General features: G+C 34.3%; 1 protein-coding gene across 7 annotated transcripts in view; it reads left to right on the top strand.

The window, feature by feature from the left end:
• SPATA6 (spermatogenesis associated 6) overlaps positions 1-17,236 on the top strand; it is a 107,312-nt gene that overhangs the window by 5,286 nt on the left and 84,790 nt on the right. For 4 of the 7 annotated variants that reach the window (XM_010951149.3, XM_045513824.2, XM_045513820.2 and 1 more), the window contains exons 2-3: positions 10,892-11,029; positions 12,196-12,244. In XM_010951149.3, the coding sequence (XP_010949451.2) occupies positions 10,892-11,029; positions 12,196-12,244 (187 nt within the window). Of the gene's footprint in view, positions 1-10,891; positions 11,030-12,195; positions 12,245-17,236 lie in introns of those variants that run through there. The other 3 variants (XM_074376519.1, XM_045513827.2, XM_074376520.1) reach the window with 2 other exon arrangements.

Here is a 17,236-nt window from a genome sequence, read left to right on the forward strand (position 1 = left end):
TGTCCATGAGTCATTTGTTTTCAAGGGCAGGTATTGTGCTCTAGGGAGCATTCTAGAAATTTTTTGGGTTACCTTTGTTTACCATAGTGCTTGGAGGAGGGGTTCTTATTGGTGTTAATTGCCTAATATTCTGCATGATTTGAATGTCCCATTGAATGTGCAGTTGAAAACCTATTTGTAATTATTAGAGATTAAGAACCTAACTCTGTGTTAAGTATAAACCCAAAGTCTTTTAAAGTTTTTAAATGCAGTGAATTTTCAAGGAATGCAATTACTGTATAAATTGAGGAAAGAGTATGCTTTATTTTGTTTGGAACTCTGCTAAGAGTGTACTTTTTCATAAAATCATGGCATCAGTGGCAGTCCTTCTTGTGTTTGAGTGGCTAACATGTGACACCTCTCATTCTGCTTTTGAAACTGCTCATTTCATGTAGATTCTGTGAATAGGTGCAAATATTGTATCTTCTAGCTTAGTCCTGCCTGAATGTTTATGTGTAGAAATATAAAATTTATTATAAATTTTTTCAGTTAAGGCATTGGTTTATTTATTAGTTACTCGTATAGATAAATTACAAAATATTTATTGTAAAAGGAGGGTTTTGAATATTAAAGAGACCCAGTGCTCTAGGGAATAGATTTAGAAATGAAACTACTAAGTCTTTGAGAATTGTATATTTCCTAGGGATGCTGTAACAAATTACCTCAAATGTGGTATATTCAAACAGACAAATTTATCCTCTCATACTTCTGGAGGACAGAAGTTCAAAACTGAGGTATTGACAGGGCCAATCAGAAGGCTCTAGGGGAAGATCCTTCCTTGTTCTTCTAGCTTCTGGTGCCTCCGAGCATTTCTCAGACTGTGGCTGCATAACTGTGAATCTCCAGTCTTAGCAATTTCCTTTTCTGTGAACAGCCAGTTTTTTTTTTGTTAAACATATTTTGGACACCTACCTCTGTTGGTTATAGGTGATGTAAATTTCAAATGTCTTCTAGATGAAGCTTTTTTTTTTACTTTGTTTTTGCTCTTTTTAGTAATGCTTCCCCCCCCCCCCTTTTCTGTTTTGTTGTTGCTGGTAAACAAAGAATAATACTGAGTTTTTAAGTCAACTTTTTATGGAACTTAAGCATAAATTCAGAAAGTGCACAAATACAAAGTGTGTAATCACCACCCAGATGGATAATTAGAATATCATCAGCACCCCAGCTTTCTTCCTGTGCTCCATCCCTTCCAGCCACTCCACCTGCCCCGCTTCCCCTCCCAGAGGTAACCACTATCTTGACTTCTATCGCAGCATATTTTAAACTTCTGATGTCAGTCTCTCTGTCTCTTTCTCCCTCTCTTCCTCCTTCCCCTCCTTCCTTCCTTCCATGGTATGAACTTTCTTATGTATAACTTCTTTGTAAGAATTCATTCATGTTGTCATGTGAGGCAGTAATTCTTTATCCCTTTTATTGTTTTCCCCTTAGCTTTATTGAAATATATTGACACATAGCATTGTATAAGTTTAAATTGTACGATACGTTGATTTGACATGTTTATAAATTGCAAAATGATTACCACTATAGAAATAGCTACCACCTCCATCCTCATGTAGTTACCATTTCTTTTTTCATGGTAAGAACAGTTAAGGTTTACTCTCTTAGGGTCATTCAAGTATATAACACAATACTACTAGTTATAATCACCATGCTGTAGCTTAGATCGCCAGACTTGTTAATCCTATACTGGAAGTTTATACCTTTTGACCAATGTCTCTTCATTCCCACCCACCGCCCCCAACCCTTGGTAACCACCGCTCTACTCTCTGTTTCTCTGAGTTTGTGATATCCTATGTCTTTGTCTGACTTGTTTCACTTAACATAATGCCCTGAAGGTCCACCCAAGTTGTCACAAATGGCAGGTTTTCCTTTTTTCTCATGGCTGAATAATATTACTATATGTATCACATGTTCTTTATCCATTCATCCATTATCCATTGACAGACACTTAGGTTGTTTCCATACCTTGGCTACTGTGAGTAAAGCTGCAGTGAACATGGGAGTGCAGATATCTCTATGAGATCTCGATTTCAGTTCTTTGGGTATACATCCAGAAGTGGGGTTGCTGGATCATGTGGTTGTTCCATTTTAAATTTTCTGAGGAGCCTCCATCCTGTTTTCCATAGTGGCCGCACTCAATTTGCAGTCCCACCAGCAGTGCCCTAGGGCTCCTTTTTCTCCATATCATCACTAACACTTACTATCTCTTTTTAATGATAACCATTCTGACAGGTGCGAGGTGTCATCTCACTGTGGTTTTGATTTGTGTTTCCCTGACGATTAGTGATGTTGAGCACCTTTTCATGTACCTGTTGGCCATTTGCATGTCTTACTTGGAAGACTGTTCAGTTCCTCTGTATCCATCTTATTGTTGGTGCCGTTTTCATTTTTTCCAGTTTTGGGATGTGACAAAGTGTGCTCCTGTGAACATTATTGTACATGTCTTTGTTGCATATTTTATATTCAGCAACATTGCTGAAATCTCATACTAGTTATTTAGATTTTTCTATGTGGAAAATCATGTTTGCGTATAAAGACAGTTTTGATTTCTCCTGTACAGTCTTTTTTTATTTCTTTCCGTTTTCTTTCCTGAGTACTTGACTAGAATCCCAGTATAGTGTTAAATAGTGGGAATAATAGTAGATGTACTTGTCTTTTTATTTTAATTTTAAGTTACGCTTCTGAAGTTTCATCAATATTAGATTGTATCTTATAAAATTTCTGATAATGGCCCATTTTTTGACTTTTTTAAAAAATGACAATTTCATATATTTCAACCTAATATAATATTAGCTGTAGGATTTTCACTTATTGAGTTGAGAAAGTTCCCTTCTATTCCTAATTTTTAAAATATCCTGAGTTTTGAATTATATTGAATACTCTTTCCTCAATTAATGAGATTATTATGTAACATTGCTCCCATGTTCTGTAGAAAGGAAACATTTTGTGATGTTGCACCCTTTCCATTTCTATGATAGACTTTTTTTTTTGGTCAGGATGTATTATGTTTACTATATTTTTGCTGGATTTGATTGGCAATTTTTTTTTTCTTTAGGATCTTTCATTTGTGTCCATAGATGAGATTTTAGCTTTGTAAGTCAAATAGTTACTTAGTTTTATGTTGTTTATTCTTAAAACATTTATTTTGAAATATTTCATATGTACAAAAAGTTATAAAGAGCAACGTAATGAATACCCATATTACTGCCCATCAGCTTTAAGCAGTAACACGTTACAGATAAAGGTGAAGTCTCCTTATCTCTCTCTCTGATGGGATCCCTCCTCCCCTCTTCCTTTGGCTGATCATTACTCTGAATTTTGTGTTATCATTCTCCTTATTTCTCAATACTTTTCTCATTTTAATATCTGTCTTTAAGGCATTTAATTTATCTGCATGTGCTACTTATACTGTTTTAAAATTGTTGGTTTAAAACTGTTGGTTCAAAATATTTTATAATTTTTATAAAATTTATTTTATACTTTTTACTTTAGCTTATGAACTATTTAAGAGTTTCTTTCTATTTCAGGATGTATAGGATTTATATGTATGTATACACTCTCATTCCCTGCCCTTTTCCCCTCCAATACACACATACACATTCTAATTTTTATTATGGTATTTTAATTTAATTACATTGGGGGCAGAGAATGAAGTCTGTATAATACTGAATATTTTTGTTGAGATTTTCTATGTGTTATTATCCAATTATTATATATATATATATACTATATATTATGAATATTATCCAATTATTGTGAATGACTTTATTTACTTGAAAATAATATATAACTTTATTTGTTGAATGTAAGACTCTATCTACTACTATCAGATCAAATTGATTTTCTCTGAAAAATCCTCAAATCCATATGAAACTTTTTGTCTGCATGTCTGCATGTAACCTCTACCAGACTGTAATGGTGATATATTAAAATCTTCACTATGATAATGTATTTTCACTTTATCCAGATGTATTATAGTACAGTATGATGTATAGAACTATGGATTCATTTCTTTTTATTCTGTTTTGCACTGGCTATGTACTTTCCATCTGAGAAATTATGGGTTTCTACGGTTCTAGGAAATTCCTAGTCTTTAATATCTTTGAATATTGTTTTTCTGCTGTTTTCTCTTTTTTTCTGACAGTAGTATTAGACATATATTAGAACTTTTATCTCCATTCTTAACTGCTTTTTTGGTGTAATATTTATCTTTATATCTTCTTGTTCTGGGAGAATTTTTCTGTATTATATTCTTATTTACTTAATTAAGTTAATTTTTAAAATCTCCTCTACTGAGATTTTTAACTTCATTGACTGCATATTCCATGATTTCTCATTTAGCATCTCTTTTTAAACATTAGTGCTTGGGATTGCACTGAAATTATGGACCAATTTCTTGAGAATTGATTTCTTAATATTGAATCTTTCAATCCATTAACCTGTTGTATTTGTTGTCTATTTAGGTCTTCAGTTTCGTTCAGTGATGTTTGTAGTTTTCAGTATACATGCCTTACACATACTTTCTTAAACTTATACCTAAGTAGTATATGCCAACATTTTTAAAGCTATTGTAAATGGTATTAAATTTTTTTTAAATGTTGTTGCTAATATAGGGAAATAAAGTTGATTTTTTGCATAGTGAACATACTTCCTTTTATGTTTCCTGAATCTTGTTTTATGACTCATATCATCTATCATTTTAAATTTTTTATTTTTTATTGAAATGTAGTTAACAATGTTAATTTCAAGTGTACAGCAAAGTGAGTCAGTTATACATATACAAACATATTTTTTCAAGTTCTTTTTCATTATAGCTTATTACAAGAAATTGAAATAATTCCCTGTGCTATACAATAGGTCCTTGTTGTTTATCTGTTTATATATAGTAATGTGTATCTTTTAATCCCAGACTCCTAAGTTATCCCTTTCCACTTTGATAACCATAGTTTGTTTTCTATGGCCAAGAGTCTATTTCTGGTTTGTAAATAAAATTTGTATCTTTTTCCTTTTAGATTCCACATACAAGTGCTATCATATAATATTTGTCTTTCTTTGCTGACTTACTTCACTTAGTATGATAATCTCTATGTCTAACCATGTTGCTGCAAATGGCATTATTTCATACTTTTTATGGCTGAGTAATTTTCCATTTTTACCTATATATACATCTTCTTTATCCTGTTATCTGTTGATGGACATTTAGGTTGTTTCCATGTCTTGGCTATTGTAAATAGTGCTGCTATGAACATTGGGGTGCATGTGTCTTTTCGAATTATAATTTTCTCTGGATATATGCCTAGGAGTGGGATTGCTGGATCATATGGTAAGTCTATCTTTAGCTTTTTAAGGAACCTCCATACTGTCCTCCATAGTGGCTGCACCAATTGACATTCCCACCAACAGTGTAGGAGGGTTCCCTCTTCTCCACTCTCTCCAGCATTTCTTGTTTGTAGACTTTTTAATGATGACCATTCTGACTGGTGTTATGTGAAAAGTCATTGTAGTTTTGATTTTCATTTCTCTAATAATTAGTGATATTGAGCATCTTTTCATGTACCTGTGGGCCATCTGATATCTTCTTTGGAGAAATGTATATTTAGGTCTTCTGCCCATTTTGTGATTGGGTTGCTTGTTGGTTTTTTGTTTTTGTTTTTGTTGTTGATATTAACTTGTATGAATTGTTTGTATATTTTGGAAATTAGTCCTTTGTTGATCACGTCATTTGCAAATATTTTCTCCCATTCTGTAGGTTGTCTTTTCGTTTTGTTTATGGTTTCCTTTGCTGTGTAAAAGCTTTAATTATGTCCCATTTATTTATTTTTGCTTCTATCTTCGTTACTCTAGAAGCTGGTTCAAAAAATATTGCTGTGATTTATGTCAAGCAATGGTCCACCTATGTTTTGTTCTAGGAATTTTATAGTATCTGGTTTTACATTTAGGTCTTTAATCCATTTTGAGTTTATTTTTGTATATGGTGTTAGAGAATGTTCTAATTTCATTCTTTTACATGTAGCTGTCCAGTTTTCTCAGAACCACTTATTGAAGAGACTGTCTTCTCCATTGTATAGTCTTGCCTCCTTTGTTGTAGATTAATTGACCACAAGTGCATGGGTTTATTACTGGACTTTCTATCCTGTTCCATTGATCTATGTGTCTGTTTTTGCACTGGTACCATACTGTTTTGATTACTGTAGCTTTGTAGTATAGTATGAAGTCAGGGACTGTGTTCCTCCAGCTTTGTTCTTCTTTTTCAAGATTGTTTGGGCTATTTGAGATCTTTTGTGTTTCCATACAAATTAAAAATTTTTTTTGTTTCAGTTCTGTGAAAAATGTCATTGGTAATTTGATAGGGATTGCATTGATGCTGTATACTGCCTTGGGTAAAATGCCTATGGCCATTTTAAGAATATTGATTCTTCCAGTCCAAGAGCATAGTACATCTTTCCATCTGTTTGTGTCATCTTCAACTTCTTTCATCAGTGTCTTACAGTTTTCAGAGTACAGGTCCTTTACCTCCTTAGGTAGGTTTATTCCTAGGTTTTTTATTTGTTTTGATCAAATGGTAAATGGGATTGTTTCCTTAATTTCTTTTTTTGCTATTTTGTTGTTAGTGTATAAAAATGCAACTGATTTCTGTGTACTAATTTTGTATCCTGCAACATTATCAGATTCATTGATGAGCTCTAGTAGTTTTCTGGGAGCATCTTTAGGATTTTCTATGTATAGCAGTATCATGTCATCTGCAGACAGTGACAGTTTTCTTTCTTTTCCAATTTGGATTCCTTTTATTTCTTTTTTTCCCCTCTGATTGCTGTGGCTAGGACTTCCAAAACTATGTTGAATAAAAGTGGCAAGAGTGGGTATCCTTGTCTTGTTCCTGATCTTAGAGGAAATGTTTTCAGCTTTTCACCATTGAGTATGTGTTAGCTGTGGGTTTGTCATATATGACCTTTATTATGTTGAGGTATGTTCCCTCTATGCCCACTTTCTGGAGAGTTTTATTTTAATCATTAATGGGTGCTGAATTTTATCAAAAGCTTTTTCTGCATCTATTGAGATGATTATATGGTTTTTATTCTTCAGTTTGTTAATGTGTATCACACTGATTGATTTGTGGATATTGAAAAATCCTTGCATCCCTGGGATAAATTCCACTTGATCATGGTGTATGATTCTTTTACTGTATTGTTGGAGTTCATTTGCTAGTATTTTGTTGAGGATTTTTGCACCTATATTCATAAGTGATATTGGCTGTAATGTTCTTTTTTGTGATTTTTTTTTCCTGTCTTGGTATCAGGATGATGGTGGCCTCATAGAATGTGTTTGGAAGTGTTCCTTCCTCTGCAGTTTTTTGGAGTAGTTTCAGAAGAACTGGTGTTAACTCTTCTCTGAATGTGTGGTAGAATTCCCCTGTGAAGCCGTATGGTCCTGGACTCTTATTTCTTGGGATTTTTCTAATTACTGATTCAATTTCAGTGCTGGTAATTGGTTTCTCTTCATATTTTCTATGTCTTCCTGGTTCAGTCTTGGCAAATTGATTCAGTCTTGGCAAATTGTACCTTTTTAAGAAATTGTCCATTTCTTCTAGGCTGTCCATTTTGTTGGTGTATAGTTGCTCATAGTAGATGCTTATGATCCTTTGTATTTCTGTAGTGTTGGTTGTAACTTCTCCTTTTTCATTTCTGATTTTATTAATTTGGGCCCTCTTCCTTTTTGTCTTGATGAGTCTGGCTAAAGGTTTATCAATTTTGTTTATCTTTTCAAGGAACCAGCTCTTAGTTTCACTGATTTTTTAAAAAAAATTTTTAGTCTTTATTTCATTTATTTTCTGCTTTAATCTTTATGATTTCTTCCCTTCTACTAACTTTGGGTTTTGTTTGTTCTTCTTTCTCTAATTGCTTTTGATGTTAGCTTAGGTTGTTTATTTGAAATTGTTCTTGTTTCCTGAAGTGAGCTTGTATCACTGTAAACTTCCCTCCTAGAAGTGATTTTGCTGTGTCCCAGAGGTTTTGGATCTTCATATTTTCATTTTCATTTGGCTCTAAGTGTTTTTTTTTGATTTCCTCTTTGATTTCTTCAGTGATCCATTGGTTGTTTAGTAGCATATTGTTTAGCTTCCATGTGTTGTGGTTTTTGCAGTTTTTTCCTTGTAGTTGATTTCTAATCTCATAGTGTTGTAATTGGAAAAGAAGCTTGATATGTGATTTCAGTTTTCTTAAGTTTACTGAGGCTTGCTTTGTAGGCCAGCATGTGATCTGTCCTGGAGACTGTTCTGTGTGCAGTTGAGAAGAATGTATATTCTGCTTTCAGATGGCGTGCTCTATAAATAACAGTTGAGCCCATCTGGTCCACTTAAGGCCTGTATTTCCTTATTGATTTTCTGTCTGGATAATCTGTCCATTGGTGTAAGTGGGGTATTCAGTTTCCACACTATTATTGTGGTATTGTTGATTTCTCCTTTTAGGTCTGTTAACAGTTGCCTTATATATTGAGGTGCTCCTATGTTGGGTGCATATATATTTATAATTGTTACATCTTCTCTTGGATTGATCCCTTGATCATTATATAACGTCCTTCTTTGTCTCTTGTAGCAATCTTTAAAGTCTATTTTGTATAATATAATTATTGCCACCGGGTTTTAATCTTTAAAGTTGGTTTTTTTGCAGACAAGCATGCTATATCTTGCTTTTTTATCCAGTCTGATAATTTCTGCCTCTTAGTAACAACACTTAGGATATTTACATTCATGTAATTATCCGTATGGCTCGTTTAAGTCAGCACCTTGCTATTTCTGTTTGTTTTCATCTGATTTTCTTAACCCCCTCTTCTTGCCTTCTTTTTGGAAAGCTCCATGGTATTCCTTTAAAGGGTGGCAGAATTTGTAAAATTGTGGATGAGGGAAAAATACCATGTCTTCTTACAGATATTACAAGTTAGAAAGAGACTCAGTATTTTCTTGTGAGGACAGTTAGAGCTGTGCTGTCCAGTAGAAATATAATATGAGTGAAAACTTGAGCCAAGTATGTAATTTAATTTTTTTTACTAGCTGCATTAAAAAATTAAAAGTGATAAAATTTTTACCATAATTTTATTTATGTCAGTATAGTCAAAGTATTATCCTTTCAACATGCAATTAATATGAAAGTTGTTAATGAGATATTTTACACTGTTTATTTGTAATAAGTCTTCAAAATGTTTGAACAAGTCTTCAAAAATCTTCAAAATCCTCTCTTTTGCACTTACTGTCCGTCTCAGTTTGGACCAGCCACATCTATAGGCATAACACAGATTTAGAGGGGCTCTAACAGGTTTGGTTTTAATGAGACAGAGTAGAAAATGAAACTGATAGAATGCGATTTACTGAGGACCTTGATTTTAATAATCAGTAGTGAATACATTAGGTCAGAAGTAGAAAACAGAGTAAGATGTAGATGGAGTGAAAATAGCTAGCATGGAAAATAATCTTACCTTCTATGTACAAAGGGACATGAAGTCTTAGTCATTTTTCAGTGCAGTCGTCTATATTAAGATAGCGAATGATAGTGGCTTTCAGGCTAACAATAATTATAGCTAGTATTTCTTGAATGCTCTGTCAGGCAGTATTCTAAGTACTCTGAATGACTCATTTATTGTGTGACTTTAAGTAAGTAAATCATCTTCACTTTATTGGGGCTCTATTGTTTTCCTATATAAAAAATCCAAAGGTGTATTGGATTTCTAAGCTGCTCCTTAATACTGAAAGTCTGTGTTTTTGGATTCACTGATGAGAAAATTAAAATTTCTGTTTTCAGGGAATTTATAATGAAAAAGAGGTGAGATGTACCCACTTAATTAAAATTCATGGGCCTTAAGAGAACTACAAAATGCTATGAGACTCTAAAACATATTTACTTGAATATAATAAATTCACTATAAATGTTTGAATTAAATTGAATTGAATAATGGTAGCTGGTGAATCAGGAGAAGTTTTGTATATGGAATGGCAGTTAATGTAAACCTTGGGAGGTGGTAGAAGTAAATGAAGAGGGCATAGAATGGAGTAGTAATGAGTAGTAATCCAGATAATGGAAGAATGTAAAGCAAGAAAGTTATGGCTGTGTTCAGAAAACAATAAAAAGATATACTTTGTATTTTTAGGAAGTGTTGAGTAATATTGCTATGTAATAGGTTGGATTCAAATCTTAGAGAATCTTTAATGGTGTGGCTGACCATTGACAATGAAAAATAGCAGGAACTGGAGAGGCTGTGCTATGTATTTTTTAGAAACCTCATATTTTATGCCTATACTTTGTGTCAATCAAGAGAATAGTTAAGTGCAATTTTATGTTTAAAAATATTTCATTGGCTGGAAATTTACAATTCACTTGCTTTGAAACTTTGTCATATTTCCTTTGATGAGGGTGTGTATGGGCTGATATTTAGGGTGATATAGGTCAGATTTGTGCTTTTTATTTTTATTTTTTGTCCTCTAATATAGTGCTTTATTTCTGCTGAGTCTATCCTTTGTGGTTAAATGATGCTGAATAAGTTTATGTCAGCATTCTACATAAAGTGGGAGCCTAAGGCTGACTGTTTAAAACTATTAGTGTCTGTCCCAAGAGCCATTACATAGAGCTTCAAATGTGGCACAAATTACCAACTGGAAAAATCATAGATTTCTCAGAGGAATGGAAGTTATAAAGGCATTTCATTTAACTCCGTAAACACTAGAATCGCTCTCTATTTTTTACTTGTGCATATTTTTATTAGCTTAGCAGACTAGTGTTTTTATGCAATGTTTGATAAGTTATTTTGGTAGGATAGTCCAGGGAATTCATGAAGCAGTCACATCCATCTGTCTAATTTCTTTCAGGTAACTTGCCCAGGAGTGGTGCTGAAAGACAAGGAGGACATCTATCTTAGCATCTGTGTGTTTGGCCAATACAAGAAGACACAATGTGTCCCAGCCAATTTCCCACTGGTCTTCAATGCCAGAATGGTGTTTGAAAAGGTGAGTTCAAATAGCCAATCAAATGTTAATAAACAAAATCAAAGTGGCTCCAAATTTTGAATAACACATATTATTATTGTTGACCATGCACTTTGATTTAAATTCAAAAGGAGATTTGTAACTGAAATTTGGAAGCTTGAAAATAAATATACATTTTATTATATAACAAGTCATTTGCCTCTTTTTCATGATGGGTCAGTTTACTTCTAAAATTGTCTTGTGGGCTTTATATAACATGTAACATCTTGAATTCTAAGTAATCATTTTTATAAACGAGAGAGAGAGGGGAGATATTCATAGGTAAGAATAGCTCATATTTTACTTATGGGTGTCTTGTGGTACTTCTTTCTATATGTCTCTTTTCTTTTTTCCCCCCCTAAACCTGATGCTTTTGGTTAATTATTACCAATTGTATTTCTCACTTTTTTCTTTCCTCCTTTCCTTGTCTACTTCCCTCCTTCCTTCCTTTCTTCCCTTCTTCCCTTCCTCCTTCCTTCTTTCCTTTTTTTTTTTTCTTCCTTTTCTCCACAAGTAATTACTGAGTGCCTGCTCAGTTCTCTGCACTGTTCTAGGCACTGGGTAAACAAGACAAACGGTCTCCCCGCTTGGAGCTTACATTGCAATGGGAGAAACAGACAATAATCAAGTAAATGCAAGTAATTTTAGATAGTAAGTATCATGATGAAAGTAAAGGGAGAGTAAGGGGACAGAGGGGTGAGGGGGATTGTCTCTTTTAAAGGAAGGTCAGAGAAGGCAGTAACAGTGAAGCTGAGCCTGAATTATGAGACAGTATCAGTTATTTGAAGGTCTCGGGGAAAAGCATTCTAAGCAGAGGAACAGCAGATATAAAGGTGTCTTGGGAACAAGCTTGATGAACTGGAGGAACACCAAGAAGGCCAGTATAGTCATGGTGACAAAAGAGAGAAGAGTTCTAGCAGATGAAATTGGAGAGGGAGGCAGAACCAGTTTAATGTTTGTTTGTTTGTAAAATCTTCCATAGTGATCATGGGAAGCAGAGAGGAAGTGACTGTTCTCAATAATGTATAAAGTTTCTTTGGTTGGGAGAGGAATCTTTTGGGAAGGGGAAGGAAAACACAAAGACTTTCATATGTACCCTTTTGCTTCCTCTTCTCTGCCCTGCTTCCCTCTGCCTTCTCTCGCTGTAGGTGTTCCCTGAAGCAGTAGACCCTGGAGATGTGGTTGCACAGCTTGAATGTAAGTTTTTAACTTTTAATTCTTGATTCTAAGAGATTGTAGATTTATGCTCTTTAATCCTGAGTTAGATAAAAGTCAAAAAAGTTCTAATAAGAATTTCAGTAACCTCGCGGTGAGACTTTTTTTTTTATACTTTTTAGAATTTTGGAATATACCTGGAAATAAAAAATACATGTGCCACAGAGAGACAAGGAACTTTTCTTTTTTCTATGTTTGATCTGTGAACTACAAAAAGACTTATTTGAACATTTTATTGATTAAGATAATATGGACTATTAATGATGTAAGGATTGAGATTCATGTTAGATGGGACTTTGCCCTGCGAACAAAAGTGTGCCTTTAACCTCATTGTGTTACAAATCAAGACAGTAAGTAATAGAAGATTGAAGTAATAGTAGCTTAAAATATATATACTTTTGCATTTTGCATTATATTCAAATATGTTAATAAATCATTTGAAAGTGACATATTTCAAGGCTGTGGTTAACAGTAAGTTCTTCGAAATACTAGGAATCAACTACAAAAAGATCCAACTACTTGTGAGAGCAGCAGTGCAAAGGTATATACACTTGAGAGTAAGTTATTCAAGCTCTGGGTATGAAATGAAGAGCTCTGTTACTCATCCTTGTAATTAGAAAGGGGTTGGGGATTACCAGATTGGTCTAATGTATGACTGTGGCTCAGAACGCTGGTACTGGGCATCATCAGTGTCAGCTGTCCCTTCCACACCTGTCCCTGCCCTCTCACACCACTGGGACTCTAGCAGTGTAAAAACATGGAACCTGGCCGCATGCTGGAATCTAGGCATATAGGTAGAAACAGGGCTGGCTCATTGGCTTACCCTGAGGGAGCTGATAGTTTAGTGACTCATCTCCAGAGAATTCTTTATGGCCAGTATCAATATCTTCTTTGTTTTTTTTTAAATAGACCTTCTAGCACTTGGTATTCTATTTTCCACTGTGGCCATCTAGCTAGGTGCCAGTTTGGTGCTAATGGGTAAATCGCTTTTAATTTTCTTGAACATCTTGTTCAGTATCTGGGAAATTGGGTATCTTAGAAAATATGAAGATAATTATTTCTCTCATCATTTTGAAATTCTTCTGTTAAAAAAATATATTTTTTCTGTTTGATTTAAAATTTAGAGGCTCTAAGAAGAGTACTTGGTTGTAAATATTATTTGGAATCTTTCTTGCTGTGATTTCCCTGATTCAGTTTTTCTCTTAGATCTCTTCCCACCTCATTGACATTCCACTTTTTGGTATCTTTCTCAAATTCATCTTTCTCTGCCCTGTCTTTAAATATTGGTTTCCCTCTGGCTTCACTTCTCTGATTACTTTTTACTTAGCTTCTCCTCTCTCCTTATACGATACTCGTCAAAGACTTGGTTTCGTGTATTACCTATCTTCTGATGACTTACACACCAGTCTTTATCCCTGACCTCTCTTGTGAGCTTTGGGCCCTTTTTTCTTTTACTTTTTTTTCCCCCTCTCAGTTTTGTAATTTTTGTGGTCTCCTAATCTTATTAATATGAAAAATTAAAAACACACTAAAAGTGGAAAAGATGGAACGGTGAAGTCCCATATACCTATCAGCCTCAACAGTTTTTGACATTTTGCCAATTGTTCACATGTTCACCCTCCCACTTAAAACAATGTTGGAATATTTAAAAACAAATTCTGTACGTACATTATTTCGTTGCAAATATTCTGGCATGACCTCTGACTGACTTTTTAAAAAGAAGTATAACCACCACAGTGGTATCATACCTAACAAAATTAATAATAATTCCTTAATAACATCAAATACTTAGTCATTATGCAGATTTCTCCTGTTTCATCAAAATGTCTTTATACAGCTGGTTTGTTAAAATCAGGATCCCATCAAGGTGTGGCTCACACATTGCATATGGCCATTTAGCTCTTAAGTTTTTTTTTTTTTTTCTGTAATAGTGTCCCTCACTTTTTTTCCCTAGTGCTGTCAATTTGTTAAAATAATGTTTTTGAGGTTTATCCATGTTTTTCTGTGTATTAGCAGTTTATTCCTTTTTATTGATGAAAAATATTCTATGGTATGGAGCTTTTTTTCTCCCTTCCATTTACCATCTGATGGGCATTTGGATTGTTTCTAGGTTTTGGGTATTATGGACAATGTTGCTGGGACTATATGGATATATGCTGGGTTGTATGCTAAGTTTAACTTCTTAAGAAACTGTCAACTTGTTTTCTAAAGTTACTGTACCATTGTACATTCCCACCGGCAACATATGAAGACTTTCCACATCATCCCCAGGACTTGATATTGTCATTTTTGGGGGGGTATATAGCCATTTTGTTGGGTATGTGGTGGTATCTCATTGTATTTTTAATTTGCATTTTAATACTGACTAATAGTGTTGAGCATCTTTCCATGTGCAGATTAGCTATTCATATATCTTTTCTTGCAAAATGCTTATTCAAATATTTTGTTCATTTTGGAATTGGTTATTTGTCTTATTGAGTTGTAAATTTTTTTCTTTTAAAAATATTCTATATGTAAGTCCTTTATCAGAAATGCGATTCGTAAACATTTTCTCCTATTCTATGACTTGTTTTTTCATTCTTTAAATGGTGTCTTCTAAAGAACAAACGTTATGAAGTCTGAGTTATAAATTTTTTTCTTTTATGGATCATGTTTTTGGTGAAATCTTCGCTTTACCAAAGATTACAAAAGTTTTCTCTTATCTTTTCTTCTATGCATTTTATAGTTTTATCCCTTACATTTAGGCCTATGATCCATTTTAAGTTAATTTTTGTGTATGGTGAGAGGTAAAATTCTCATTCTCTCTCTATTATTTTTTTTTTTTTTTTGGTGGATGGCTGTCTAGTTGAGCATGGTCCAAATGCTCAAGGAGATCCAAGGACCCCCTTAATTGAACAGTCTAATAAAATGGTCAGATACTTGAGTAACCTCAGATAAAGTGCTTAGAACAGTCCTTGACACTCAGTAAACACTTACAATGTCCTTTGTTTATCTTTGTTAGTGGTGTGCTGTTATTATGTCTGTTATTATTCATCCCCCTTCATACCACGTCTGCACCTCTAAGGAAACTCTGGAGGCCCAGAATCACCTAACCCTCTTGGGAAATATGTATTTATGATATATAAATATAAATATAAAGTGATATTAAGTGCCACTGGCATTAAAGCCACACACATACACACACACACACACACACACACCACACACACACACACACACACACACACACAGTACAGTTGACCCTTGAACAACATAGGTTTGAGCTGGGCAGGTCCACTTACATGCGGGCTTTTTTTCCAGAACCACACGATCTGTGGTCAGTTGAATCTGTGGGTGCTGAACTGCAGATCCGGAGGAGCTGCAGGTGTGGAGAAACCACTAACATGGAGGAACTGTGGATGTGGAGGGCCGACTAGAAGCTGTATATGGCTGTTGGACTGCAGGGAGGATTTGCGCTCCTAACCCCACATTGCTCAGTGGTCAGCTACATACTGCCACAAATACACCACCTGAAAACCTCTCCCTACAGATGTTTATACTGCTTGCTTCCTCACTTCTCTCCAGTCACTGCTCAAATTTATCAAACTAAGAGATCTTTTCTCACTAAAGTATAGCACCCACTTTTGATGAATATATCAATCTCTCTCTATTCCATTATCTTTAGTTATCATTATCTTCTCTACCAGGATACTTTGAGAGTAAAAGTGTATTTTTAGTATTTCCACCAGGACGGCAGGTGTGAAAAGCGTGCTGCACTGTTAAGGGTGAATAGGGATGAATGTACCTCCTGCTTTTGTTCCTAGCACTGATATATTCCTTATTTTTTATTTTCTCTCTCATTAGAATGATGGTCTCATAAGAGCATTGACTTTTCCTTTTTTGTTCACTGCTGTATCTCTAGTGCACATTGACAATATGTGGCACATACTAGGTGTTTGATATCCAAGGAGTTAAGTAAAGTATAAATGCGTCATATAACGGCCTCTCATTGTTTGTTTTTATGAGTGTTGAAACTATCCTATTGAGAGATACCCGTTTGTAGTGTTATAATCCTTTAAGAAATTTATTTTGTATTTGAGAATTTATAATATAATAATAGCTGCTCTGGCTTCATTCCCTTTGACATTTGGATAAAGCGAAGATGTGACCTGTGTTTATATTGTCGTGGATCACTAGGTGTCCCTCCTGTTTTCTCTCACCTGTAGGTTAAAAGAGCAGTTTCATTAGAGCCGCTGCTTTTCACCTTCTGGGAGTTAGCGGTTACCTACTGTCTGGGGTATTTCAAATGCTTTCAGGTGAAGATTTGAAGGCTGAGAATAAGTCCCTCAGAGTCTGTGAATGAGAGATTCCCTGCCTCAATCCTTAGGAGAGCTTGTAGGACTCAGGATTCACATTTTAAATCCATGATGGCAAATGCATTCCAACCAATTTACCTTTGTAGTTAGGGCGAGTAAGTAGGCTTTCAGGGGAAACTGTTATAGCAGTTACTCTTGCTGGTGCAGAAGGTTAAAGGCATTCTGACTCTCTCTCTCAAGGTGCATATGGTAGCTTTTGATTTGCTCTATGTGACTAAGAATTCTGGAGTATTGTAGTGCATTTACTTTGTAACTCACACTAGAAGTACATGTGAAAATGGGAATTTTTACGAAGGAAGGAAGGAAATTGTCAGTATTTGTTACAAGGTTATGGGCAACTATAAAATGGGATTAATTATACTATGTGTTCCAGTAGATGTAATTTATTTACATGAACTTACTATTTGGTTTCCAGGAACATTAGTTCTCTAAAATTTATCCTTTAGTAATTTAAGGTCTTTCTTTCTGAAGTATTTTTGCCAAAATATTTATTTTTTAAATATGAAGGAATAGAACATAGTTTATAGAAATTAGGAAATAGTTTTTCTCTTTAGAAGTTCATCTATGTTCTTATTATTAAAATATAAACTAAACAAACCCAAGCAGTTACTTTTCAGGT

Source organism: Camelus bactrianus, chromosome 13 (assembly GCF_048773025.1).
Source record: "Camelus bactrianus isolate YW-2024 breed Bactrian camel chromosome 13, ASM4877302v1, whole genome shotgun sequence".
NCBI classification, from domain to species: Eukaryota; Metazoa; Chordata; class Mammalia; order Artiodactyla; family Camelidae; genus Camelus; species Camelus bactrianus.